At 46.5% G+C, this 26,304-nt stretch overlaps 1 protein-coding gene across 3 annotated transcripts in view; it reads right to left on the bottom strand.

Annotated features, from left to right (window-relative positions):
• Positions 1 to 9,750: 9,750 nt before the first annotated feature.
• GRHL1 (grainyhead like transcription factor 1) overlaps positions 9,751 to 26,304 on the bottom strand; it is a 49,419-nt gene continuing 32,865 nt past the window's right edge. The window contains exons 10-16 of one of the 3 annotated variants that reach the window (XM_027620451.2): positions 20,919 to 21,006; positions 19,547 to 19,686; positions 18,010 to 18,047; positions 15,796 to 15,887; positions 15,386 to 15,471; positions 12,580 to 12,644; positions 9,751 to 11,440 (exon numbers count right to left, since the gene is read on the bottom strand). In XM_027620451.2, the coding sequence (XP_027476252.1) occupies positions 11,326 to 11,440; positions 12,580 to 12,644; positions 15,386 to 15,471; positions 15,796 to 15,887; positions 18,010 to 18,047; positions 19,547 to 19,686; positions 20,919 to 21,006 (624 nt within the window). In that variant the 3' untranslated portion in view covers positions 9,751 to 11,325. The remainder of the gene's footprint in view (positions 11,441 to 12,579; positions 12,645 to 15,385; positions 15,472 to 15,795; positions 15,888 to 18,009; positions 18,048 to 19,546; positions 19,687 to 20,918; positions 21,007 to 26,304) is intronic. The other 2 variants (XM_027620452.2, XM_035728733.1) reach the window with 2 other exon arrangements.

The following is a 26,304-nucleotide window of genomic DNA, read 5'->3' as shown; positions in this document are numbered from 1 at the left end:
CACATGCATACTCACCACACACATGCACGTCTGCCTGCACTCACGTACACACACATGCACGCATAATGCATGCCTGCCTGTACTCACGTACACACACACACGTTCACGCATGCATGCACAATGCATGTCTGCCTGTACTCCTGCACACACACACAGGCTCACACACATGCACGTCTGCCTGCATTCACGTACACATGCGCATGCACGCACAATGCATGTCTGCCTACACTCACGTACACACACGCTCACACACACACATGCACGTCTGCCTGCACTCACACACACACACATGCACGCACAATGCATGTCTGCCTGCACTCATGCACACACATACGCATGCTCATGCACACACATGCATGTCTGCCTGCACTCACACACACATGCATGCACACGCATATGCACGCACGTCTGTCTACCCTCACGTACACACACACACACACGTCAGCCTGCACTCACACACACAAATATGAACATGCACACATGCATGCACACACACATGCACGCACAGGGGCATTTGTTTCTCTATCTGTAAATATTGAAATAAAGAAATATTGAAAACTTTGGGTTCCCAGAGGGACCTTCTCCAGTTCCAACGAACAGTGTAGGTCCGCTCCAGTTTGCTCCTTTTACACGTTTGTAACTCTTCTCTGATGCAGGGGCGGGGCGGGGAGAGCGGCTTCTGTTATGTGGTCACTCATCAGGCCAGCCCCTCCCAGGGAACCGGGAACCAGCCCTCCACGTGGGCCTCCTCTCAGCCGCCCCGGGGCCAATGCCCCCCGCCCCGTCTGGGCTCTGACAGCTCACGCCAGCCCCCCACCATGGGGATCCCCATCTGTGCCCTCCCCCCGGATGCTGCCCTCACCCTGCTCGGGAGCTGCACCCACACTGGGCAGCACCCCCACGTCCTCCTCCTCTGCTGGGACCTGGCACCGTGCCACGCTGTCCTGCCTCACTGCTCAGTCTCTGACCCTGTGCCAGGCCGTCTCCCTGCCCTCCCACGGAGCACCTGCTCGCCCCTTTCAGGCTGGGCGACGCCCTCCTTACCCCGCTGTGTGCCCGCACCCGCTCTCACCACTGTGTCCCCCAACCAGACACACACCCCTACCTTGCACTCACCTATGGGCTTTGAACCAAATTGTTACGGAAGGAAGTGAAGGGGACGGATGGGAGGGGAGGGGGAGAGCGGCTATTTTGTTTTTTGTTTGTTTGAGGTAGGCTCCACGTCTAGCGCAGAGCCCAGTGCGGGGCTTGAACTCAGGACCCTGAACTGAGATCGAGAGTCGGACGCTTAACCAACTGAGCCACCCAGGAAATCTTGGTTTTTTGTTTTGTCTGTTTGTATTTTCGGAACTGCTATTTGTTAAGAGAAGGCAGAGGGCAGACAGTCTGTGCCGGGAAGTTCTAATATAATTGCAGACCTAGCTCACCCCGAGCGCTCACACAGGGCTCAGCACCTTATATGCACCATCTTCGTCCTCACACGAGCCCAGGAGCTGGGTTTTATCACTACTCTGTTCTCAAACTGCAAAAACGGCAGCTCAGGAAAGGCATGGTGACCACCCATCACAGGGCAGCATCCGGCTCCCAGGATGTTTCAAGAAATACAATTAGATTCCCCTTTTCACTTGTCCCAGGCCCCCAAGCTCTGGGCCCTCCTCACCAGTATGACGTCCTTTCAAGCTCTAGCTAAGGCCTGCTGTCACCCCCCCCACACACACACACACAGCCTGGGAGCCCCCAGGAGCTGTCCCCGTGGGGACAGGAAGGCAGGGAGCAGCCCACCTGGGAGCTGGGCAGGTGCAGGTGGACCAGCGCTTGCCAGCACGGGTTGCTGAAGGAGCCTGGCCAGGGAGGGGCGCAGACACAGGAGACCTGGAAGGAGGCCCCAGGGCTCTGTGGCCGACCTGGGGGCCCCACCTCCTGGTTTGCTAAGTCCCACTACTCACCCAGAGCACTGGCTTGACTCCGGGTGCCCCCGTCCTGCAATTCCCAAGCAGCTGGGACAGTTCTGTTGCCAGGCCTGACAAGACAGCAGGCTAGAGGCACTTTGAGGGAGTGGGGCCTGGGGGGAGCATCTGCAGGCTTCTATCAAGATAGGGTTCCCTGAGAGGCTGGGCGGGGAGGGGTAGCCACGGTGGCCTCCTTTACATTCCCTCTCTGACCAGGGAGCTGCTAGATGATAGAGGCAGGGTCGGGACCTGGGCCCGTGCCCTCTGGGGAAGAGGCTGTTCCTGCCCCTCAGGCAGCTGTGAGGAAGCTGGGAGCCCCTGCCCCATGCATGCCCGCACCCCCAGCCCCTCAGCTCTTTGCTCCAGGGTCCAGGCAGGGCCTGGGGTTGGGGCTGGGGGTCACGAGGGCTCAGTTGGGCCCCCGCTTACCTTGGTGCCTCAGTTTCTCCACCTGGGCCTTGGGTTCTGGAGCGGGAAGACCTGCATTCCTCTCTGGGCCCTGCTGTCCCCCACTGTAGCTCTTTGGGGAAGTCGCCTGTGTTGTCACTCTGTGTCTGGAGGATGGTGTCTGGGGTGTGAGGGATCGGGGAACCCCATGGGACAGTGACACAGCCGGGAGCACCAACAGCCGGGCCTGTGGTGCTCAAGGTCCAGGGAATTAGAAGCAGACAACAGAGGCTGGGGACACAGGGAGGGTCCCATGAGGACTGGCCCACCGTGTAGGCAGCCGAGAGGAAGTGGGTCAGTGAGGCCCGCCCTCAGAACTAATGCCCACCAGCGACACTCAGGAGCTGGGAAGGTGCCAGATCGCTGTGCTGATGGGGAGCTGTGCTGGGGGCCTTAGAGCCCAGAGGGTGGCCCCTTGCCTGCTCCAGCCCGTCTCAGCCCTGCAGGCCTGCGGCGGACGTCCTCAGGGGCCAGAGTTCCCTTCCCTGCTTGCTTGTGTGGCCTTCAGGCCCAAGCAAGCAGAGGGGAGGCAGGGAATGGCCTGGGAAGCCCTCGCCAGCGACATGTGACTTCTGTAAACTTTAGGGGCCTGGAATCATCTGGAGGCCCGAGCTGGAAGTGGGGGAAAGGTCTCAGCGTCGCGCCAGCTGTGGGCTGCGTGCCAGGGCCAGCAGGAGGAAGGCAGCCGACGTCCAGCTGGGCCAGACACCCACAGGCCAGCCCCTGCCTGGCTGTCGGCCCCCTGGGCAGGCTGCACAAACCTCACGCAGGCCTGGCCAGGCTCGGGCCTCCCAGGCAGGCGGGCAGCGTGTGAGGAGACTGCGGAGCGAGGCCTCGTGGCAGCCACATCCCCTCCCGCCCCTGACCCACACTTCTCCAGGCTCGGGCCTGGCTTCTGAACGGGAAGGGTCCCTGGGGCACCTTTGTCCCCTGGAGCCACAACCCTCCAGCCTGCGTGGTCCGCAGGATGTTTGCTTATTCTTATCACCACCAGCCTGCAAACAGAGATGAAGTGCTCCGTGTTGGCACCTGGTAACTGGACCATCCGTGTGGGCCGCCAGGCTCACCGCGGGCTCCCTCCACAGCCACGGGACAAGATGTCCGCTGCCCGGTCTGGCCCAGCAGGACATGGGAGCATCCAGCTTGCTAGGGGTTCGGGGACTCTGGCAGAGAGAGTTGGCTGGCCTCAGCAGGAGGCCAGGAGGGCTGTGTCCATCTGCAACGCCCCCTGCCCCCTGCATGGCTGAGCCTAAGATCTGGTCACGCTGGCCACCCACAGTGCTCCCCTGGGGGAAAGGGTCACCCCTAGACACTGCCCAGGGATGGGGAGCTGGGACTCTCAAAGGAGAGCTCTTTGACCTTGGGTTTAGAACACAAGTCAGAAATGGAGGGCTGGCTGGGTTCTCAGGGGCCCTCGGCTTATTCCCGGGCACCTCAGGCCTTGAAGGGGAGCAAGCCTGTGCATTTGTGTGGGAAAAGTTTCTTATTAGGACCTTACTTTTTTAGAGCAGTGTTAGGGTCACAGCCAAATTGGGAAGGGACAGAGATTTTCCCCTATACTCTTGCCCCCAACACATGCACGTCACCCCATCAACACCCCCCACCAGAGGGTGTATTTGCCCTCATGTTGTTGAACCCACATGACACACTATCATCACCCAGAGCCCACAGCTGACATTAGAGTTCACTCTTGGGTGCTGCACATTCTACGGGTCTGGACAATTGTAGAAGGATCTGTGGACATGGATCCATCATTATGATATCCTGCAGAATATTGTCACTCCTCTGAAAATCTTGTGTTCCACCTACATCGGTTCCCATAAACCCTGGCAAACACTGGTCCTTTTACTGTGTATGCTGCTGTACTTTTTCCAGAACGCCATAGAGATGGAATCACCCAGCATGTGGTCTTTTCAGATTGGCTTCTTTCACCTAGAAATAATGCAGCTGAAGTTCCTCCATGTCTATTCATGGCTTGTAGCTCATCTCCTTTTAGCACTGAAAATATCCCAGTATCTGGATGGGCCACGGGTTTTTTAATCCACTTACCTACTAAAGGACACCTGGGTTGCTCCCAAGTTTTGGCAGTTTTGAATAAAGCTATTATAAACATCGGTGTGCAGGTTTTTGTGTGGACCTACGTTTTCAGCTCCTTTGGGAAAATGCCGAGGAGCATGACTGCTGGATCATATGGTAACAGTAGGGTTAGTTTTGTAAGAAATCACCAAACTGTCTTCCAAAGTGGCTGCACATTCTGCATTCCTGCTTGTGGTGAGCAAGCGTTCCAGCCGCTCCCCAGCCTCGTCAGTATGGGATGTTGGCAGAGCTCTGGATTTGGATCATTCTAGTAAGTGTGCAGGGGTATCTCGTTGTTTTAAGGTGCATTTCCTTGAGGATGAATGATGTGGAGCATCTTTCCATATTCTCACTTGCCGTCCGTGAATCTCCTTTGGTGAGGCGTCTGTTAAGGTCTTTGGCCTATTTTTTAATCGGGTAGTTTTCCTCTCTTATCGTTGAGTTTTAAGAGTTCTTTGTATATTTTGAGTAACAGTCCTTTATTAGATGTTTTCTGCAAATATTTCCTCCCACTCTGTGCTTGTTTTCTCATTCTCCTGACATTGTCTTTCACAGAGGAGGGGTTTTTCATCTTAGTCAAGTCCAGCTTATCAGTGATTTCTCTCATGGGTCGTGCCTTTGGTGTTGTGGATGTAAAGGAGGCCAAGGTCCTATAGACTAGACTGACTCAGGGCTGGCAAGTCAGGAGGGTCCTGAGGTCGGCAGCAAGAGCTTAATGTTGGCCCTGACAGCTGAAAGCCAGTGGTTCTGGTGGTCTTCCCAAACAGGCATGTGGAGAAACGTACTTGCCAGGAAGGGCAAGCCTAAGACTCAGCCTTTCACTCATTTTCTTCTTAATGCCATGAACATCCCATCAGGCTCATAAAGCGTGAATCTTTCTCCTCGGTAACAAGACCGAGGCTGGGCAGACGATGATGGTTTTTGTTAGACCAGCACTGCGGTCGACATCACGTAACCTCGGCAGACGAAGCTGGGCAGTATCTTCAGCTGACGGGGTAAGAGAAGTTCCGAGACAGCAGGAAGGCTGGAACGGCTGCAGGAGAGGGGGGACCGCTTCTCGGCCTTTTGGCTAAGATCAAGTGAAGGAGGAGAGAGGGGAGAGCGGTCAGGGGTGGGGTCAGAAGGGTCAGCGGCACAGATCCTGTCTCCACTGAAAGGACTTGGGCTTTTCCTCTGAGTTGAGCAGGGTTCTGAGCAGCAGAGGCCTCATCTGACTGACACTTCAGAAGGATTGTTGTGGTTGCTAGACTGAGACTAAAATGAAGGGGCCCGTGGGTGGGAAGACTGAGTCCAGCTGGGTGACCGCCCAAGTCCAGGCGAGAGAAGGCAGTGAGCGGTGGCTGTGTTCGGGATGTGTTTCCAAGGGGGGAGCAGCAGGATTTTCTTGGAGATTGGAGGCAGGATGCAGAGAAACGGAGGTTGGTGATGGCTCCAAGGTTTGTGTTCTGGGGAAGCACAGGATTAACATCGCCATTTGCTGGTGGCCTTCGGCATGCGGAGACCATGCTGGGTACGGGCCGAGCAGGAAAGGCCAGGGGCACGTCCTCAAGGCGCTAGCAGTCTGGGGCAGGGGGCGGGGGGCACGGTCAGGCATCTTAGCAGGTAGCTCCACGACACTGTGGAGGCACCAAGGGGGACGTCTAGACTTTGCTTGAGGGTGCAGAAAGGAAAGTGCCCAGCAGAGCCCTCAAGTTGGTGATGGGTGAGCAGAGGCACAAAGAATGGAGGGAGGGGCGCCTGGGGGGCTCAGTCTGTTGAGTGTCCGAGTCTTGATCTCAGCTCAGGTCACGATCTCGCGGTCATGGGATCGAGCCCCGTGTCAGGCTCTGTGCTCAGTGTGGCGTCTGCTTCAGAGTCTCTCTCAAATAAATAAATAAAATCTTAAAAAAAAAAAAAAAAAAGGAGGTAAATTCTCCAGCCAAAACAGGGAGGAGACCTTGAGGAAACAGAAATGACAAGGGCACAAGGCAGGAGGAGTCGTGAAGGGGAGGACCTCGGAGCTCGGGGATGTGCTCTCGGGACCGGGGGCGCCGTGGACACCACAGGCAGTCGGCGTGAGCCATTTGTGGTTTATCCTGACAGGATCTGACCCACACCTGAGAGAGTGTGAGAGCCAAAAGGGCCTCGAGGCGGGTGAGCCAGAGGCTGGAATGGGAGCCACTGCAACATGGAGACGAAGAGAATGAGAGGGCTGGAGGAAGATATGCCGGGCCTGAAGGTCTGACTGGAGACTGGGCAGAGTCAAGGGTGACCACCGGTTTCTGGCTTGGCGGCCAGCACAGTAGAAGCCCCGGGAGGAGGCGCGTGGTTGAGAAGGAAGAGTTTAGTCCAAGCGGAAGTGCCTGGTGGTGAATGTCCAGGAGGCGGCTGGATCTAGAGCTGAAGGGAGAGCTCTGGATTGAAGGAAGGAATCTGGGCGTTGTTGCTGTTCAAGGGCCTAGGATCAGAGGACAGAGGAGAGACCACAGCCTGGCCTCTGGGGACACTGACACTCCGGGAGCAGGAGTGGGGTCAGAAAAGGGGTAGCCGGAAGTAGGAGCACCAGAGGTGCGCTGCCTGGTAAACATTCCTCTCTGTTCCTGCTCTGCCTAACTCCCTCCATTCGGTTTCCCCAGAAGCCTGATTTCTATTTAGGAAGCAGGGTTTGGGAGGAGACTTCCATCCCGAGGCCACTGATGGTTCACCAGGGCACATACAAGCGGGGACGAGCCGGTCAGAGGGAAACCCGGGACTTTTGCCCGGAATCCTGCGCCTGGGACTTTTCCCCCTTCTGGACTTGGACTGACAGATGTGGTTTGAGGAATTTTTGGCAACCATCCGGAGACTACACAAGGAGAGCCAAACTTAGGATGAGGCCCCCAAAGAAGGAAAGAAATTAGCTTGCTGGTGACATCAAGCTCCAGGATCGAGCTTTGCCACTTTTCAACTTGTATGTTAGGAAAGTATTTGTACTTCCTTTATTGTTCAACCAGCTTCAAGTGTTTCCACCACGTGGAGCAACCCCCCCTTTCCAGCTCATACACCCGTCATGAAAGCCAAATGTTCTTTAATGGCCGGCGCCCCACAGAGTAAAACAAGCAATTAGGTCCCCAGTAACCGGGGAAAGTTTCTGGGGGAAACAGCAACGTGACTGTGGAAAGAAGGGGAGCTTTGGAATCGGACGGGCGTCTGTCTCTTCCTAGCAGTGTCATCTCCTGAACCTGAGTGTTGTCTGTGAGGTGGGGCTATTTCCCCCTTTCATTAGAGCCTATGAGGATTGGAGGACATTGTCAAGTGTCTGGGACAGAGTTAGACAAATGGTATGGGAGGGACAGATGTCAGGTTGCACTGAACTGAAGCGTACCAGAAATGAGGAAGTGGGACAACACACGGATTATTTGCTTCAAGGACCTAAGTGCAAATGGCCCCCGAACGTCAGGTTATGCTCAACTGCAAACAGAGCAGCACAAATCAAATCAGGAAAATGTTGGGACACAAATGCTCATGCTCAGTGGGTAGGAATGTAAACTGGTTTGGCTGAGGGCAACTTGGCAGTATCTACAAACTTACTGAGCAACTGAGCATCGTCTGTGATTCGGCACTCTTCTGCCAAGAACTCATCCTACAGTTGCCCCATACACGTATGTATGACAGACACGTCAGTCGGCCTGTTCCCTGCAGCCGTGCTCATGACGCAAAGCCTGGCCTGGAGGCCCGGTGGTGGGCTCGGGTTAGAGGAGGAAACTGAGGCGAGAGTACAGTGCCGTCATTAAAAAGAACACAACTGAAGGGTAGTGATAAATGAAAATGCTTGCAAAAAACAGTACACGATTTGTGAAACAGCATGAATAGTACGCTTGAGTTTGCAGTGAGGATTCCTGCGCAGCCGTGGAGAAATTATTCCTGGTTATCTCTGGGGAGCAGGATTAGGGAGGTAGGAAATTTCTCCGAGAAATCTTCTCATGGAGTTCAATATTCATTCTAATGGCTTATGGTTTTTTTTTTTCTTAGCACATGTTACATTTATAATAAGACGATTAAGACAACGTTTGGCTAGAAGATTTGAAGAGGGTGATGGCTAAAGCTGCTCAGGGCTGAGTGTGTGTGAGGCAAAGAAGACGTGAACGGAGAGAGACCATCCGTGTGCTTGCGGTTAGTCCGCACCTGCCATGCTGGCCCTTGGTGGTGAATGTCTGGGGAGGCTGGGGAGGCAGGAGGCGTGGGTTCAGGCTCTGACAACACCACGCACTGATGGGGTGGCCTACATGTTGGGGACCAACATTTACGGGTGAGATGCAGACGGTGCTAATACTGGACGACACTGCTAGGCTGCTTCCTTCAGAAGCGGAGGGCTAGAAACCGTGCATGTGAGTGCACGTTGCCCGGTCCTGCCAAGGCGCAGGCCCGCCTTCGCCTTCTCCTGGGGCTCCTTCCCTACTCAGTCTCGTCGGCCTCATGAAACCACCTTTTCTTGAGCACATTCTCTTAGGGACTTCTGCTTTACTGACTTTAAGTAGGCAAAGCCTCCTCCAGAGCCTACCAGTCCAGGTGAAGCCTGGACTAATTTGTGAGCTTCTGACTTATAAACAGTCTCTCTGCTAACTGTCAAGGGAGAAAGAAATGCAGCTGAATGTGGGAAGCTTGGGGAGAAGGGAATCCGAGGAGCTCCTTGGAGCCTTGGTGAACGTGGAGTCCAGCAAAGGCTCTGAGCTGGGCTCTGGCACTGCTGAGTGACCAGGAGTGGAGTGTGCCCCTAGATTCTTGACTTGTGGCCCGAGCGTTAAAGTGGAAAATGAACAGATGCCACAGGGAATCTATCGGAGTTCATTTCATTAATTTTTTCATGTATTCATTAGAAATTTCTATTAGTGTCTGTCCTATTTAGGCCTCGGATTACCTGAATAAGCTTTAACAGCTGTTTGATTTAGAAAGTCTGATGAACTGAAACATTATTGGTAGATTTTTAAACCAAACATTTTTCTGTTTAGCTTTTAAAAACTAAGAACCCTTAAGATTTTAGGGTCTGAAACTGTAAGCCTTCAGGTTTAGTCATTAAAGTTTGGTAACAAGCTGAAAAATTATTCAGGGCTCCCTTATTTAAGAGTTACTTGGGTCATTTCAGAAACCTGTAAGGAAAAATTAAGATGAAGGAAAAGACAGGAGTATATGTTTGAGAAATGAGGACAAAATGCTAAGGAGAGTCTTTTCAGTTCTACTAGTTTAAGATCTCACATTCTGCATTACTGACTAATGAAAGGATAAAGTCAAACGGAATAACAAGAAATGACATATTATGAAATAGACATATAAAATTTAATCCCTTTGGTTTAAAATACATCTTCAATGATACAATTAAAAACAAGCAAGACAAAAATTTATTTCATAAAACAAAATATAAAATAGTTATGACCCGTGTCCCATGATATATCTTAGAAAACCAGCAATTTAGTTCACATACTTCATTAGAATATTTTAATGTAAAAATGTAACCATCAATCCTACTTATACAATGACCTATTCTAGCTCCCTGAACCTAGATACCTGTGATTTTATTTCTGTTATAAAATTACATTTTTTAGTACTTTTATATATTTAAACGTGTACAAAATGTTCCCCTGCCATAATAATACAGTCTCATAAACTCATGAATGCTTTCTAGAATTATTAGCATACAAGACAATCAAAGCTTGAAGGCTCTGAAACACGATAAAACAGAAATCACTTCTTGTAAGAGGAAGATGAGGAAGGACTCCATTTTGGGTCATATCACCTAGTACACAACAATCACACATGTGTTGTAAGGACTGTGTGTTCACTCTCTCAGGTCCGTACAAATTGGTATTAGCCTACACAACAGATAGGAATTGCAGTAGTGGTTTTCCTATACTTCATTTGTTAAAACAGTACAGAAATCCGAATGACAACACTCTCAAGAGCAAACAGAATCTCTGCCATTTGAGAAGGTTTTGCTATGCTCTGGGATGATTGCTGTTTGGGAAAACACAGACAAAACATTTCAGTGAGTTCCACTAAGCACAGTACTCGATCTGCTTGGTATACATTACCAAAAATAACTTAACCTTTCATTTAGGGAAAGTCTTCAAGGTAGACCTTATTGTATCTCTTCACTCTATGTACAGACACCACATTTATATATTATCTATTTGTATAAGACATGTATATACACATTTACAGACACAGGCCTTCAAAAATGTATTGCACTTATATACAATGCAGCGTTAGCTTAACTGATTCATACTGTAACCTATTTCAGTTCTTCATAAGAAAGGCAGTTGATATGTTCAAGAAAGTTGCAAAGGAAGATTCAGTAACATGCCCTATTTGAGTAAACATTTTCTGGAGGATGAGAGGCTTAGGTAGAAAGGGCGCATCCTCTCCTCTTCGGATGCCACTCCCACTACCCTGAGGCAGTCAGAGTTGCTCTGAGTTCAGGCAAGGGCACGAAATCCTTAAACCCGAGCCCACTGCCTTTTCTGACTTGCACTAGTGAGCAAGCAGGCCCACTAACATTGAAGAGACAAGGTAGATAGCCCAATATTTTTATAAATAATATAGCAGATATTCCAAAGGTTCCCAGAGAGTCTATTAAATCTTAGAACAAAGTTTTCACTTTTAATCCTAAGTACTGATATCAGAAAATTCAAACATAATGGTGTAAGGATTTCTGTCGTCTGAAAACGCCAATGCAGTATGTGGAACACTATCTACAAGCCAAATGCAGCGCCATCTCCAACTGGAAAGGAGTCCCTTCGGTTGACATCCACCCATACCTGCGATGTACCTGCGGCTGGTCAAACAGTAAGACCCACGTAACCTTCCTTGAACTCGCTGGGAGTGGTGGGCCAGCGTGTCCTTAGATCTCAGTGAGGGTGAGTCTGTACGACCCCCCCGCTTCTTCAATCTGCAGCTGGAAGGTGTCTTCATTGGAGTAATGCTTCACGATGTTGTCGTCCATGTTCACCAGAATCCTGGAAGAGGAAAAGCAAGACAGGTCTCCTCACTGCCGCCCGCCTGGAAGCATGTGACAGCTGCGACACAGGCCGCGCAGTATTTGTCAGACCTCCCGCAGCCCCGATTCCCTCACCTATGACACCAAGGTAGTGTCAGTGCCTATCTCGTAAGACTGTTCGAGGACTACGTGATAGACTCCAGGAAAGCTCTTCTAACAGTGTCAGGCCCGGGATGAAACAAAGCATACTAGCTTATTTGCTGTTATTACTTCAGCATGTAGGAATCACTCGATAAACAGGAGCTATTACAATGCACAAAATAAATCTACAGAAAGAAGCACCTCGTTGATCTGGCTTTAGAAAGCATATTAGTCAAATTAACCTATGGGATCTGAAGCCACAACTCCCTGACCAATTATCTTCCCTGGCAAGTTATCCTCAAAGTTTAACTGAACTACTAGTAAGTCTAACCCTTCCCACTAGGCTCATCCAGAAAATTCCAATTAGGATTTGCTTTAGAATGAGGCCAAATGATTCTTATGCCATACTCTGCTTACCCATGTCAAATAGCATAGTCACTTAAGTGAAATGGAACTAAAAATATCAATTTCTGGACAAGGAAGCAATGTTCTTATGATTGAAAACACGACACAAGGCAGAATACAGTAGGGGGAGCAAGGACTGAACCTGAACAATGGCCTTGGCACTAACCTGCTACCTGATCTTGGACATCACAGGCTCTGCCTCAGCTGCCATGTCTTTAAACTAAGGATATCACACCCAGCTCAGAGGGCAATGTGGAAATCAAGTACCACACGAAGTGCCTGATCCAGTGCCTGGCTTATGATGGGGGCTCAACAAATGGGATAGTGCTTGCTGTTACCCTGACTAAATTTCATGACATGCTCTGGAATTTGGAGCCACTTCACTGCTACCAAGCACAGAAAGAGCAAATAAAAATTTTACTTGAAAAAAGTCCACAAAGATGTCTTAGAAAGGCAGATCAATTTTATATGGATAATTTCAGGAAAAAATACATCCCTGCATTCATGTTTCTCTAACTTTTTCTAGACTGGGCACAAATGCATGTGAGTCGCATTAATGTTACAGAATATTAACGTTATTTAGAAGTACTAGGAATGCCAGTTAACGCTTACCCTTTTTTACATTTCTTGAATATTTTCCCAATCTTATCATGGGGCACATCATATTTGTCTGAGATCTAAAAGAACAAAGGAAAATAATTACAAGATGCTGATCTCGAGGCTTTAAAACACAAACCATAAATACTGTGGTACAGTCACTCAGTTTTCCGTCTTTCAGAAATGCACGAAACCCACGCGTATTGGGGGAGGAGGTGTTACCTGCCTTTGGAGGGAGCTGCAGTCAGGTGTCTGTTATTTCCCCCTAGTTTACTGATGTCTCTCCGTGTGCTATATGGTCATCTTTTTAAAAATGACTACTCTATAGAGCAGTTTTAGGTTTATAGGAAGCTGGCGCAGGAAGTACACAGTTGCTCAGTGCCCCACAGCAGCCCCAGTAAACGTCGGGGCGGCGCTTTTGTTATCGTGACGAGATCAAATCGCTACAACATTATGAACTAACACCCACAGTTTACAGTCGGGGTCACACCCTACGAGCTGTGAGCAGTGAACAGTGACTTGGACCCACACCATCACGAGTACTCTGCTCAAGCGCACAAAGGCCCCGCTCTGGAGTCAACACATCTGAGTCGAATCGGCTCTGATTTGCTTTCAACACAAGTCACAGTTCTGATCCTCAGCCTCCTCTCCTCAGGAAAGGGAGACTCTCACTTCCTATAGCACGGGACTGCTGTGAGGATTACTCTGTGTTCAACAAAGAGCAGGAGTTAACTTCAGATACAGAATATTGGAAGGAAAACAACACTTTAATGTCCCACAGCCCAGAAGAAACATCAAAGTCCCTGATCACAAACCAAGACTGCACCTCTGCCAGTTCTACCCAGAGCCTCTCAGAGAGCAGCGTAGACTCTCGTAAAACCCCCAAGGCTCTGGCTAACGTGGCTGCAGCTGCTGGGGTGTGGCCCTTAGGCCCTCCTGAGCCTCAGCTCTTCCACCCCCCTTTCATGATCTGTGAGGGTCCACATAGAGCAGTGAAATCAGTGTGGTATCAAGTGTGCGGGTTTCCTTTCGGGGCAAAAGGTGAGAGGATGAATTAATCCGAGGATAAGCTGATTCAGTCTACACAAATGCTTTATCTGGAATTGTGCACAGACCATCCCCAAACTGGGGTTACCGCCAACCCTCCATCTGAACAGCAAAACTCAAAGGAGCACTGAGAAAGGGGGCCTCAGAAGGCCAACCTTTCAAGCTAACAAAAGCACCCAGTTCAAACCAAATCTAAGCTCCCATCATCCAAACAAATCCATTTCTTTTCTTTATCACTGGGTAATAATTTGTATTTATGAAGCATCAATTAGGAAACCCCAGGCCTGAGAGACACACGACACTGACGAATTCTTTATGGGTGTGAGCACGTTGTATTTACACAGTGAGTCTCAATCTTTTTCACTTCTTTTTTCTCCATAATTAAGACTTTGCACAGTTCTGAAGAAATGAGGAAAGGTTATCAGAAGACAAGGTAAGAAAGAGTAATCTAGGAGAAATCACATGAAGCTGAAAAACAGAAAGCAGAGGCTAATGGTGGTGCTGGCTTTGCGCGGGGAGGGAATGTGCTCAGAGACACCTGTGAGCTCAGGGACCCTGAAAGACCACGGCTCCCCAGTCCACTGTCCCCTCGCCCTGCTTTAGTTTTCTTCACTGCATTTATCTGTGAAGTGCCTGAAAAATTACTTCTTAAATTTCTTTGCCTACTTTCTTGTCCCTACCTTCCTAAATGGACCCTAAGTTCCATTCCGCAATGTGTCACTTAGTCTCATGACTCTAGTAGCTAGAACAGAACCTGGCACAAAGCAGGTGCTTAACAAACATTTGTTAACTTAATTCAGCACACTGCACTTGTCAGGGGAGCCGGGGGAAACCCATTTCCAGTGATGCACATGCTTTGAATTCAAAGGTGCCTATGATTTATAGGGGGTTGATAAATATCAGGATACAGTGCTGATTTCTTGAATTGTATCCCGGGGCAAAGTCAAAATGGCCTCCTTCTCATGCCATCTCTTGCTGATGTCCCAGAAGGGCAGGCTAGGGTCAGTTTGCTCAGTGCTGAGGTCTTAGTGGGAAGGATTATGGTTATCACTGGCTACACATCTAAATTTTCTCAAATAGGCTTTGGGTAAGGACTCGATACAAGCTTGGTCATTCCCTGGGATCGGGAGTTTCAAAGGCAGACCAAGGAGCCATTGTTTTTATGCATGGAGTTTTTAAGGATTTCTATTTGATTAAAAATAATTTTTATGAGCTTCTAAACAGTTTGTTAAATGGCAATCTTCCTTTAACCAAGTATATTAAAACTATTTCAGGGGTGTGTGGGTGACATGGCTGGTTAAGCTTCCAACTCTTGGTTTTGGCTCAGGTCATGATCTCAGGGTCCTGGAACTGAGCCCTGCGTCAGGCTCCATACTCAGCGTGGAGTCTGCTTGAGATTTTCTCTCTCCCTCTCACTCTGCCACTCCAGCTTGTGCTGGCTCTCTAAAATAAATAAATAAAATCATAAAAAAACCCCCACCCAAAACCCTATTTCATAGATCATCACAAAAGCAGTCAATTCAGTTGACTAGACATTCCTCAGAAGTTTCTATCTACCAACTAGTGTGCTGGGTGTGGTGATGTGAGGCCCAGTGGGGAAGGCCCTGCAGACAGCTGAGGGCCCCAAGAGACTGGATGAAACGTGGGCTATGCCACAGGCAGGGTTCAGAGATTTCAGTATAACAAGGAATCTGGGTGGCCTGATAAAATGTGTTTCAGTGGCATTCTACTTAAGTCTGTTTAAAAAGAGCGTTTCTAAGCTTATACTACTTACAGCCTCCATCAAGCCTTTCAAAGATGGAGTCTTGAGCATCAGGGCATCAAAGACTTCCTCTGACTCCTTTCGTACGTAGAGCAGCACTAATCCCCAGCCAGGAATAAGGCAGGGGAAAGAAAAAGGACACAGTTATTCATATGAGAAAAATGAGAGAACAGACCCTAGACGCTGGTTAAACCAAAAAGAGACATCCACATCTAGAGCAGCAAACATGAACCAATATCAAGTACTCTTGAGGAATACAGCTTTCGGTTCCTCTTACTCTGCTCTGAGTCCCAGCTTCAAGCCAAGAGCTGGTCTGATGGAAAAATAGTCAAGAAAGTCAAGCCAGACAAGATCTGCTTGAGCAATTCATGCTTCTGACACATTCAGAACTCACTTCTGTAATTCACTGTAAACCAACGCACCTCTCTTTGGTTCTTCGATCCGAGTCAGCTTAGCAGGAGGTGCAATCGCAAAATCATCCTCCGATCCATATGGACCCCTTTTCAAGTTAGATCTGCAGACAGTCCAAATGAGGTGATTAGTGACTTCAACTTCAATCACTTGTGGAAACAGAAAAGAGTTTTAGGGTATATCACTGAAGTTTAGATTTAAAATGACCGTCGTTCTTTATCTGGCCTGGCTTCCTTAGTTTGTGGATGAAAATCTGAGGCCCAAGGAAAGGCACTGACTGAACCAGCTCATACTATTTAACGGCAGAGCTGGGACTATACTCAGGTCGCCTGCCAGACACTCCCCATTGCTCTGACACTAAATCAAGCTGGATTCTTAGAAACAGAGAGCTTCTTTTCAGAAAGCATTTTATGGAGGAAGTAGGATTTGAGCTATAAACACACACACACACACACACACACACACAAAGGTGGTAACAAAGGAGAGAACATGTTAACAAAGGGGGGAAGTACAATCAGCAGAGCCAGGCTGGCTAAAATAGAATGCTCTGTAGGAAGACAAATCCAGAAGGGCAGCCTGGACGCTAGAGGGAATACCTTGATCATCTGGCTATAAGGAATTTTAGACTCATGTTGCAGGCTTTAGGAAATCTTTCAAAGTTTCGTGAAATAAGAATGCTGTAATCAAAATGTGTGGTAAAGACCAGAGGGGACTCTAGGACCCACATGCAGAAGAACCTGTTACAGGACTCTGTGGATGATCGCAAGCATAAAATTCGAAAGGGTTCGAATACAGTAGTGTCAGTGCAAATAAAAAGAGGAAATAGACACCAGTGTGTTTGAAGAAATAAGTTATGGGGTTCAAATTCTACTTTGTGAGGGGGTTCCCTGTGGGTGAGCAAGAAAACAGTACAATAACTGAAAGTGAAGAAAGAGTGCTTGGTTTTGAGAAGAAGGATCACTTCAAGAATACGGGCTGGGCCTTAAAATACTCAGTCTGTTTTAGTTTCCACCACATACCTGGCCTCCCGTGAAAGCACCTGAGGTGTGTCTGAGCACGTCAAGAGTTCGAGAGGCAGTGGAGGATGGCCTTCAGAGAAAAGGCTCCCTACTCAACATGGATCTGAAAGGGGAGCCCTGAAGAGGGGACCGGACCCTCAACATGGTCGAGCACTTGGTAGGGGGTCTGCCGGTGTGGGCAGTCAGGGCCCAAGTGGGCCAACGGAGAGTACCCAGGTGTCAGAGCGCAATGACACCTCCAAAGCAAGGAGCACACCCAGGGCCAGGTTCCTTCTCCAAAAGGGAGCAGGGTTTCTTGGAGAAGCAGCTGATCCTCAAGCTGGGGAAGGGAAAGCACGAGTGCCCAGATGTGAAGGAACACTCAGGGAGCTGGGGGAGGGGGGGATGTTGAAGGGACTCAGAAGCAGCTGGAAGGACTCCAACTGACCTTCCAGGACAATTTGAGCAAAGTAAATGATAGCAATGTCATTAAACAGAGCTGGAAACTATAAGTCCATACCAGTAATAAAGAAAATGTTAATAAATTGAAAGTCTGATGAGGAATGAAATTTTCACAAAGCAACAAAGCACCTCCCCACAAAACACTTACTACAAAAGGGGCATGGGTGCCCTCATGGCAGAGAAGCCTGACAAACACCACCTTGATCAAGTGATCAAAGTGAACAGCATTAGCAGGGGGTAAAACAAAATTATGCCACTTGACAAACTGGGAACACAGCGCTATGTCTACAACATTCCTGCCAAGATGCATAATTACCTGAATCTAATCATGAGAAAACAACAAATAGACCCAAACTGAAGGACATTCTATGAAGCAAATGGCTTGTAATCTTCAGAAGTATTAGGTCAGGAAAGTCAAGGAGACATTGAGACTGTTCGAGACTAAAGGAGATTAAAGAGACAACTACACACACGGTGTGAGTCTGAACTGGATCTTTTTTGCACTAAAGGACATTACTGGAACAACTGACAAAACCTGAATGGAATGTCTTGTTAATATGGCTCTGTTATGTGGGAGACTGTCCTCTTTTGTAGGAAATATACACTAAAGTGTTTAGGAATGACAGGTCACTGAGTCTGCGGCTTACTCTCAAATGGCTCAGGAAAAAATGAGTTCTTTGTATTGTACTTGCAATTTTTCTGTAAGTTTGAGGTTGTTTAAAAATAAAAAGAATTTATTAAAACAAAACAAAACATAAACCTTACCCTTCACCCTCCAATTCTTCTGGGGCAATAGGAAGGACCTAAGACCAAAAAAAAAAAAAAAAAAAATTTAGATTGCTTTTCTAGTATATGCTCAAAATATTTCAAACCATAAGTGACATATTCCTAAAATGAAACTAATTTTGAATTTGTCTAGTCTAATACAAAATCCTTTAGCCTTATTCTTTTTTTTTTTCCCCCCTAAGGTTTTATTTATTTATTTGACAGAGACACAGCGAGAGAGGGAACAGAAGCAGGGGGAGAGGGAGAAGCAGGGTTTCCACAGAGCAGGGAGTCTGATGTGGGGCTTGATCCCAGGACCCCAGGATCATGACCTGAGCCGAAGGCAGACGCTTAACAACTGAGCCACCCAGGCACCCCTAGACTTATTTTTCAATAACCAGGTTCTTAAAGGCATCTTGAACTCCTCTAAAGCACGGATTGGCAAATTAGGGCCCATGAGCCAAGTGTGGCCCAGTGCCTGTTTATATAAACATGTATGGCACACAGATACACTCATCCATGGGCATGTTGTTTATAGCTATTTTGGCACTACAATGGCAGAGTTGAAGAGTCACAGCAGACACTGTGTGACTCCAAAAGCCTAAAATATTTACTATTTGAGCCTTTTACAGGAAAAGTTTGCCGACCCCTGCTCACCCCAAAGCTTCTCATTAGAAACTGGATACATGGTTGGGGCATCTGGGCGGCTTAGTTGGTTAAGTGTGCAACTCTTGACTTCAGCTCAGATCCTGCTCACTGAGGGTCGTGAGATCAAGCCCTATGTAGGGCTCCACGCTCAGCAACGAGTCTCCTTGAGATTCCCTCTCCCTCTGCCCCTCCCCACACCACGTGCTTGCTCTCTCTAATAAACCTTAAAGAAAAAAAAAAGAAAAGGAAAGGAAACTGGATACATTGGCAATGCCCTCTCAACCCCCAAAACTAAAAAATCATTAACCCATATAAATCTGTGCACAAACTGCATGGCAGACTATCTTCTTCATATTTTTTTGAGCTCTGCATAGAAAGCAGGATCCACTCTATCCAAGCTGCTATCTCCACTAAGCTCCTGCTCAGAGCAGGGTGTGGCTAGTTGTGACCTTTTATATTAATTGCCAAGATAAGGCTCTCTATGTGTCAATTATGATTCAGTAACCGAAACAATGAAAAGAGCCTTTCTGCCATTATGGCTACCTACCCTAAGTATTACTGTGGCTTCTCCCCCCTGCCCAGAAGCATGTAAGTTAAATCCACAAGATCATAGACTCAGACTCCAAACTATGTCACTATTCTAGCATTTTTAAAACGAACTAAGACATAAATACATACATACATACAGAGTGAAGTTGACAGGTTTGGTACTTCATTTCCATCAACAACACTTACATCCACTTTACTGTAAGGACACCATGTCACCCCAACTGAATATTCCAGAAGGCTGACCCATAACACTGGTCAAACCTCACTAAATTTTGGCTTCTGTTTACCATGAATGCCAAAGACTTTCTCTTGCAGCCACCCTGGGATCCTGGTTACCTACGTGAGCACCCCGCTGAAGGTTGGCAAAGTGCACATCAGGAATGAAGAGGACAGGCTGAGTATCAAGATCAATAAAGGGCTTGAAAACTGTGATATCCATTCGTTTGTGAGAGGGAAGCAGTGGCACTTTAACATCAGAAACTGAAAAAAAAAAATGACACCACAGTCAACCACTTATATACACATACTGGATGCAGGCCACAGAGCATTCTCCTCAAATTTAAGAAACTTAAATTGCAGCACTATATAAGGTACAGGTCATGTTGCCTGAATTAAGAGGAAAATCACAGTTCACGTGAAGAAATATGTTGCTTATATTTATACTACAATCAACTGAACATCTTAGAAAATCAGAAAAGGCTACTTTTAAACATACACATAAAATTTGGAACAGAGGCAAAGCATATTTAATTTTTGTCTGAAAGGCTAAGACTTATAACTGTATAAACATAATTCAGAAGTCGTTTCACCTTAGCTGTCCTGATTAAATAATTTACATTCTAACAGCAATGTACTCTTCAGCTTGAGAACATTCACCTTTATACCTCCAACTTCACCTCAGCACTTAACCTCAGAGAGGCTCAGAGTAAGTGTCACTGACTAGGTTATTTATTTATTAAATTATAGACTTCCTCTTCCCCTGTCATCTGCCCTGAAGCCCTTGGTGATGAACTCTCCTGGTTAGCTCTCTCTGAAGTGACATCGGGAGTCTGCACTTTGATGCTAGCTGGAGAACCTAACGCCCTGTGCTGCAGGGCAGACATCTGCTGAGCTAGACAGACTGTTCAGAGGCCCAATGCTCGTGGCCCACATACTAGAGATGAAACACTACCACCACAGAGCAGCATTTCCCCCTTGTAGCAGAGAGATACAGGATTTTGTGAGTATGAATACTGGTCACATTAAAAAAAAAAAGGAAAGAAATAAAGCTTTCCTGGTGAAATGTCCAAACAGGAGCCCTACAGATTCTGAAACGTCAGAATACTATACATAAGAAAACTACACGCATTTAAAAGTGAGACATCCTGAATTCTCAAGAGCGTTATTGTTATTCTTAAAGATCTAGACAAGTCCCGGTTTTATCATCAGCTATTCAGATAGAAGACCTGTTATTTTTCAGGACTGGAATCAGTAACCCAAACTAAAGTTAACCGCCAAAATATCTGAACTCTGGAAAAACTCAAGAATCCTTTTCTGTCGTTTTCCCCAAGAAAATGACTTAGATCAGCCATTCATCTGCTTGTGTACAATGAAGGAAGCAATGCTACCACTTCACAGCATTAAGTATCCACTATTGTATCTTTTGCTTGAAAACTCTAGTCACCATTCTAAATGGAAAAGATCTGAAACGTGGCGGAAACATTTCTACTTACAGGCATTCAACTGGGAGCTGGGGTCAGTACACTTGCCTTTTCTTTTGCTTTGTTTTCGTTCTTCATCCCTGATTTTCCTTTCAGCTCCCTATAGGTCAAGAGAAGACACGGCATGATTCCGTTTAACTGATCCTCTTTAAAATATTTAATTCTTATCTGATGAATGGGAAAAAATATCTCCTCTCTGGAGATGAACTCCATTAATATATTCATGGAGCTTATCATAGTAGTTTCCTCTAAAAAACCTATTTTTCCCCCCTTTTTTGAGAGGGAGGGGGAAAGAGAGAATCTTAAGCAGGCTCCATGCCCAGGGTGGAGCCGGCCGCAGGGCTCCATCTCACAACCTGAGATCATGACCTGAGCCCAAATTGAGTCCAGTGCTTAACCAATTAAGCCACCCAGGTGCCTCTAAAAAGCCCGCTCTTAAAACTGTTTAACCATGTGAAATCATGGGGAAATAACATCTACTTAAAAAACAAATAAAGCAAAATTCCCCTCAACAATGGATATGACCAGGTTAAATGAAAAGCTGAAAAAAATCTGCCAATGTACTACATTGCCTTCAAAACCCTAAGTGACCGTTCCCGTTGTCTAGTAACCAAGTTGACCCTGCTTTGAGTGTACTTGCCTATATGGGCAATGTTATCATTGGAAGTGTGATTCTGCCCAAGGACTTGGCATCAACCAAGTGACAGACATGACCAACTATAACTCCTAAAAGCAAAGATTTAAGTAGAAATCTGCATAATCACTTAAAAGAGAAAAAGTGTACTCTCAAATCCTATAAAGAGGACCTATTATACACAATATATATCAACTATACAGAGAATGGCAGTGCCGTGCAATTGAACCCACAAAAATAAAAAACCACATTAATAACAAACATGACCTTAACAAAAACATAACTATTAATTAATCATTTTGCTTCACCTGTTAGCATTTATTTCTGGGTGATACAGGTTTCTTCAAAAAGTTACCCAGTTAAGTCTGAACAAGTAGCTTATTTTTCTGCAAATACATTCCCTGATAGCAAAGAGAGGCAATGAAAATCATCCCACAGATCCTTGCACTATTATATAATGAAACCGCATTTTAAAAAACAGAATACAAACCACCTTCTGCCTCTTCTAGAAGGTGTTAATACACTAAGATATTGGTAAACATACAATCTGCTTTTATAAAAATTGCTATGTAATGCTGACACAAACATCATCTCCTTGACACAGAAAAACAGGTCAGTATCCCCAATCTCCCACCCATTACCATATAGTTGGTCTGTATCTCTCTCAGTTCTTTCCAACAGTCACAGCAGCTTCCCTCTGATGATAAATTATACTCCCCAAAAGGTAGTTTTAAAAAATAAGACATTTCCCTCCACATTTATCAGCACCATCCATAAAGAACAAGGGACTTGTGCTTCCACTCAAGATGGGACTATCACAGACTGGACTTACCCTCCACCCTGAAACAACTTAAACAAAAAAAAGACAGATGCATGAAACAAGGATTTTTAAGGCCCCCAGGCAACAAAGAACAGGGATTCCTGAGAGACAAGAAACAAGCAAGATGAGCTTCACAGTTCCCAGGCTGTGGCACAGGGACGGACGTCCAGAGGTCTGCTCCATCCAGGTTCCCTGGGTCGAGAGACAGTGTTGAAAATCCAGGGAGAGATCAAGGAAGCAGGACAAAGTAGCAATGGGGTAAGAGTTAACACGAGAGAGAACCCCAGAGATCTTTGGAGGGTCCAATACTAAGTAGTCAGTCCAGTACTGAAAGAGAAACAGGTGTAAGGAAGTTACCCACAGTTGGGGGAAAAGCCCTCAGAAAAACTAGAGAATAGTGTCTGAAACTCACACAGGGAAAACAGTGCCTCTTCCCACCAATCAGACTGGAGAAACTTAAAATCCACAGGGTAGTTGGTAGAACAGTCAGGAAAACCTCAGCTCAGTTGTGGAGAATAATTAGCTGACACTGAGCACTAATCAAGACTCACCTATCAAACTGTAAAAGTAAGACCTGAAAGGATCAAAATGTTTCCAAGTAACTTCACTAGCTCTCAGGACAAAGCTCAAGAAGATTCAAAAGATGACAAAACCATCCAGCAGCAGACAATGTAAAACTCACAATGTCTAGTATCCCATAAGGTTGCCAAGCGTGTAAAGAAGCTGGAAAACACGACCGTATGAGGAGGGTATCAAACCACTGAAACCAGCCCAGAAACGACACAGAATTCAGGCAAGGACATTAGCATGGTTATTATAACTGCATTCCATATGTTCAAAAAGTTAGTAAAAAAAACACATATTGAAACAAGAAAGCTATAAAACAGACCCAAATTGATCTCCCAGAGACAAAAACTACAACATCTGAGATGGAAAATACACTCGATGGGATTAATGGCGGTATAGACAGGGCGACGGAAATACTGATGTAAAACTTTAGGACGTTAACAACAGAAAGTATCCAAAATGAAACACAGAGAGAAAAGGCAATCCTAGAAAATGAACAGCACCAGGGAGCTGTGGGACTGCAAGCACCATGCGTGTACGTGTGCAACCAGCATTCCCAAAGGAGGATGAAAGAACATGTTTCAAGAAACAATGCCTGAAAAATGTTCCAGAAAACTATAAACCCACAGATCCAAGCAGCTCAACAAACTCTTAAGAACAAGAAATGTAAAGAGACACAGCAAATTGTTCAAAACCAGTAAAAAGAGAAAATCTAAAAAGAGTCATAGAGAAACAGACACATTAAGTACAGAAGAACAAAGAATGATGATGGCAGATATTTCATTAGAAACGGAAGCCCGGGGCGCCTGGCTGGCTCAGTCGGTTGAGAGTCCGACTCTTGATGTTGGCTCAGGTCATGATCTCAGGGTCATAAGTTGGAGCTCCACATCAGGCTCTGTGCTCAGTGGGCAGTCTGTTTGAGATTCTCTCTCCCCTCCTCTCTCTGCCCCTTCCCCCACTTGTGCACTCTTTCTATAAACAAATAAAATCTTACCAAAAAAAAAAAAAGTAAGCCTGACAACAGCAGAGTCATGCCTTTCCAGCATTGAAGGAAAAAGCAGTCAACCAGAATTTTATACCCAGCAAAAAGATTTTTCAAAATCAGAGGCGAAATACTTTTCAGACATACAAAAGCTAAAAGAATTCATCAGTAGTAGACTCTGCAAGAAATGTTAAAGGAAGTCCTATAACACTACAGCGAGCCATTTAAATTCACGCTATTTCACTCTCTGGCTCAACAACTAAAGAGGCTGATCTTGGGCAATCACCTGGTGACCTAAAAAGTTAATCTATCTGTTCCCGATTACAGCCACAGTAAATATTACTCTGACGAAGAAAATGATCTGTGGGAAATAAAGGTCAATGACATTTTTCTCTCTGAGGATGAAACCCAGATATATACATATATACAAGCTCATAGGAAAAGAAGCTGCCAAATTTCCATTGGTTAGAGACCCAATTCCTGTTCTTGTTTTCTCCGAAAAAGTGTTAAATTGCTGCTGCTTCTGCTGTAAGAGAAAGTTCCATTTATCAAACCAGTTGAGCAATTCATAATAAAATACTAGTAAAACCTTCTTCTTAGGAGAGAAAAACAATGTAAATACCTCTGAAGGATACCAAGAGATGTCGATACCAAGAGATGTCTTATTTCTAGTTTCTTACTGTGGATGTGGACTAGATTCAGAAGATGTGAGAGTTTTAAGAACCAGCAAAGAAAAATGAATTGACAGGTGACACCAAACAACAGGTGAGTCAAATCTCAGGAAGGAGAGAAACAAGGAGGCACGTGGGATATTCCACAGAGAAGAGGCAGCACCAGACAACCAGGCAACCCGGAAGAGCAAAGCAATCCCAACCATAAGGGATGAAAGAAGTTAAAACAAGATGCACGAGAATCAAGAGTGGGTGTGAGGTTATAGAGGAGTTCCATGTGGTTGAAAGATTCAAGGACTTTGAATATTAATTATACACAGCAATACATATTCTCTTCCCATGCAGGGTTTTATATCAACCCTAACAGCTCTGAGATTAAAACCCCAGGATGAGAACAGTGTGTAAGTTCACCTCCCATGTCCCCAAGGCACCTTGCAACTGTATTATGCTCACACCACTGTTGTGTGCCATACGGGCTGGTAAGGGGAAAGGACACCAACAATTTTCATCCCTGAGATCTCTGCTCCAGCAAAAGGGAAGAATAGGTCAGCAATATTTTTAGGGGCCTTACAAAGAAAGCCATACCTGTGAAGGCTGAGGGTATGTGGGCATCTAGACAGGCCACACAAAGCACTGCTAGGGGCAGATGCCTAGTTTCTAACCATGGCTTTGTGTGATCTTTTACCGTGGTACAGAGCTTACACACAAGTCATGAAAAAACAGTGACTGGCCTGCACAGTGAACATTCTAGGCAAGACCTTGGATAACATGCTCCTATCACATGTGACCTAAACGAACAGGCGAGTAGGCAAGCAGCAACTCCTGAAATCATGTGTTGTCCCAAACCACACTCAAGTTTTGCAACTCTGAAGAAAAAGCTTTCTGCTTCACTGTATACATTAGCACACACTCACACAACAAAAAGAACTGGTTTCTAAATTTTGCACAACAACTGATTGATAAAATAACTTTGGACAATTCATGAAACTTCTCCTGTGTTCATTTTCTAAATCAGCTACCAATACAGGAGCTTCCCTCAAAAAGTCTTAATATTAAAACCAAGTTTCATTTAAGATTGTGAACAATACTATTCCTTCTCTGCAAAACTGCTTATACTATGCTTTTGTCATCTAATACAAAAAACTCCAGTTCATGCTAACTCATGCTGACATCATTTAATCAGCTGATATTCTAAGTGTGATCCATGGACCAGGATCAGTCCACAAACTGTTACAGTCCTAGGAATGATACATCAGAAACACAGTAAACACTTGGATAACAATTAGAATAATTTTATGTCTGTTGAATCAAATAATAAAAAATTGGGGCTGAGAGTTTTTATGACTTTGGATATCTCTTTAGGTTTTCTTCTGGTTAAAAAAAGGAATGTGGTATGAAGGAAAGAAATTTGACCCAGGATCAGAAATCCCTGCTTCACACCTGATGTGATTCGTGATTTGTACAATGCAGCTTATGTGGGAAGCACTGTGGTGGGTAGACTAACAGCCTCTGGAAGATATCCACACCAAAATCCTCAGGACCTGTGAACATGTGAGCTTACACAGCAAAGGAGACATAAGGTAGCTGATCAGCTGGCATTCCGATAGGGCAAGTGTCCGAGATCATCTTTGTCAGCCCAGGATAACGGAAGGGGTCTTTAAAAGCAAAAGAGCCAGATGAGGACACATGGCAATGGCAGCACTGTCAGAGGGATGTGATGTCAT

This window comes from Zalophus californianus, chromosome 8 (assembly GCF_009762305.2).
Source record: "Zalophus californianus isolate mZalCal1 chromosome 8, mZalCal1.pri.v2, whole genome shotgun sequence".
Taxonomy (NCBI): domain Eukaryota; kingdom Metazoa; phylum Chordata; class Mammalia; order Carnivora; family Otariidae; genus Zalophus; species Zalophus californianus.
Note: the sequence above shows the minus strand (reverse complement) of the source record. Positions and strands in the feature narration are given on the sequence as shown.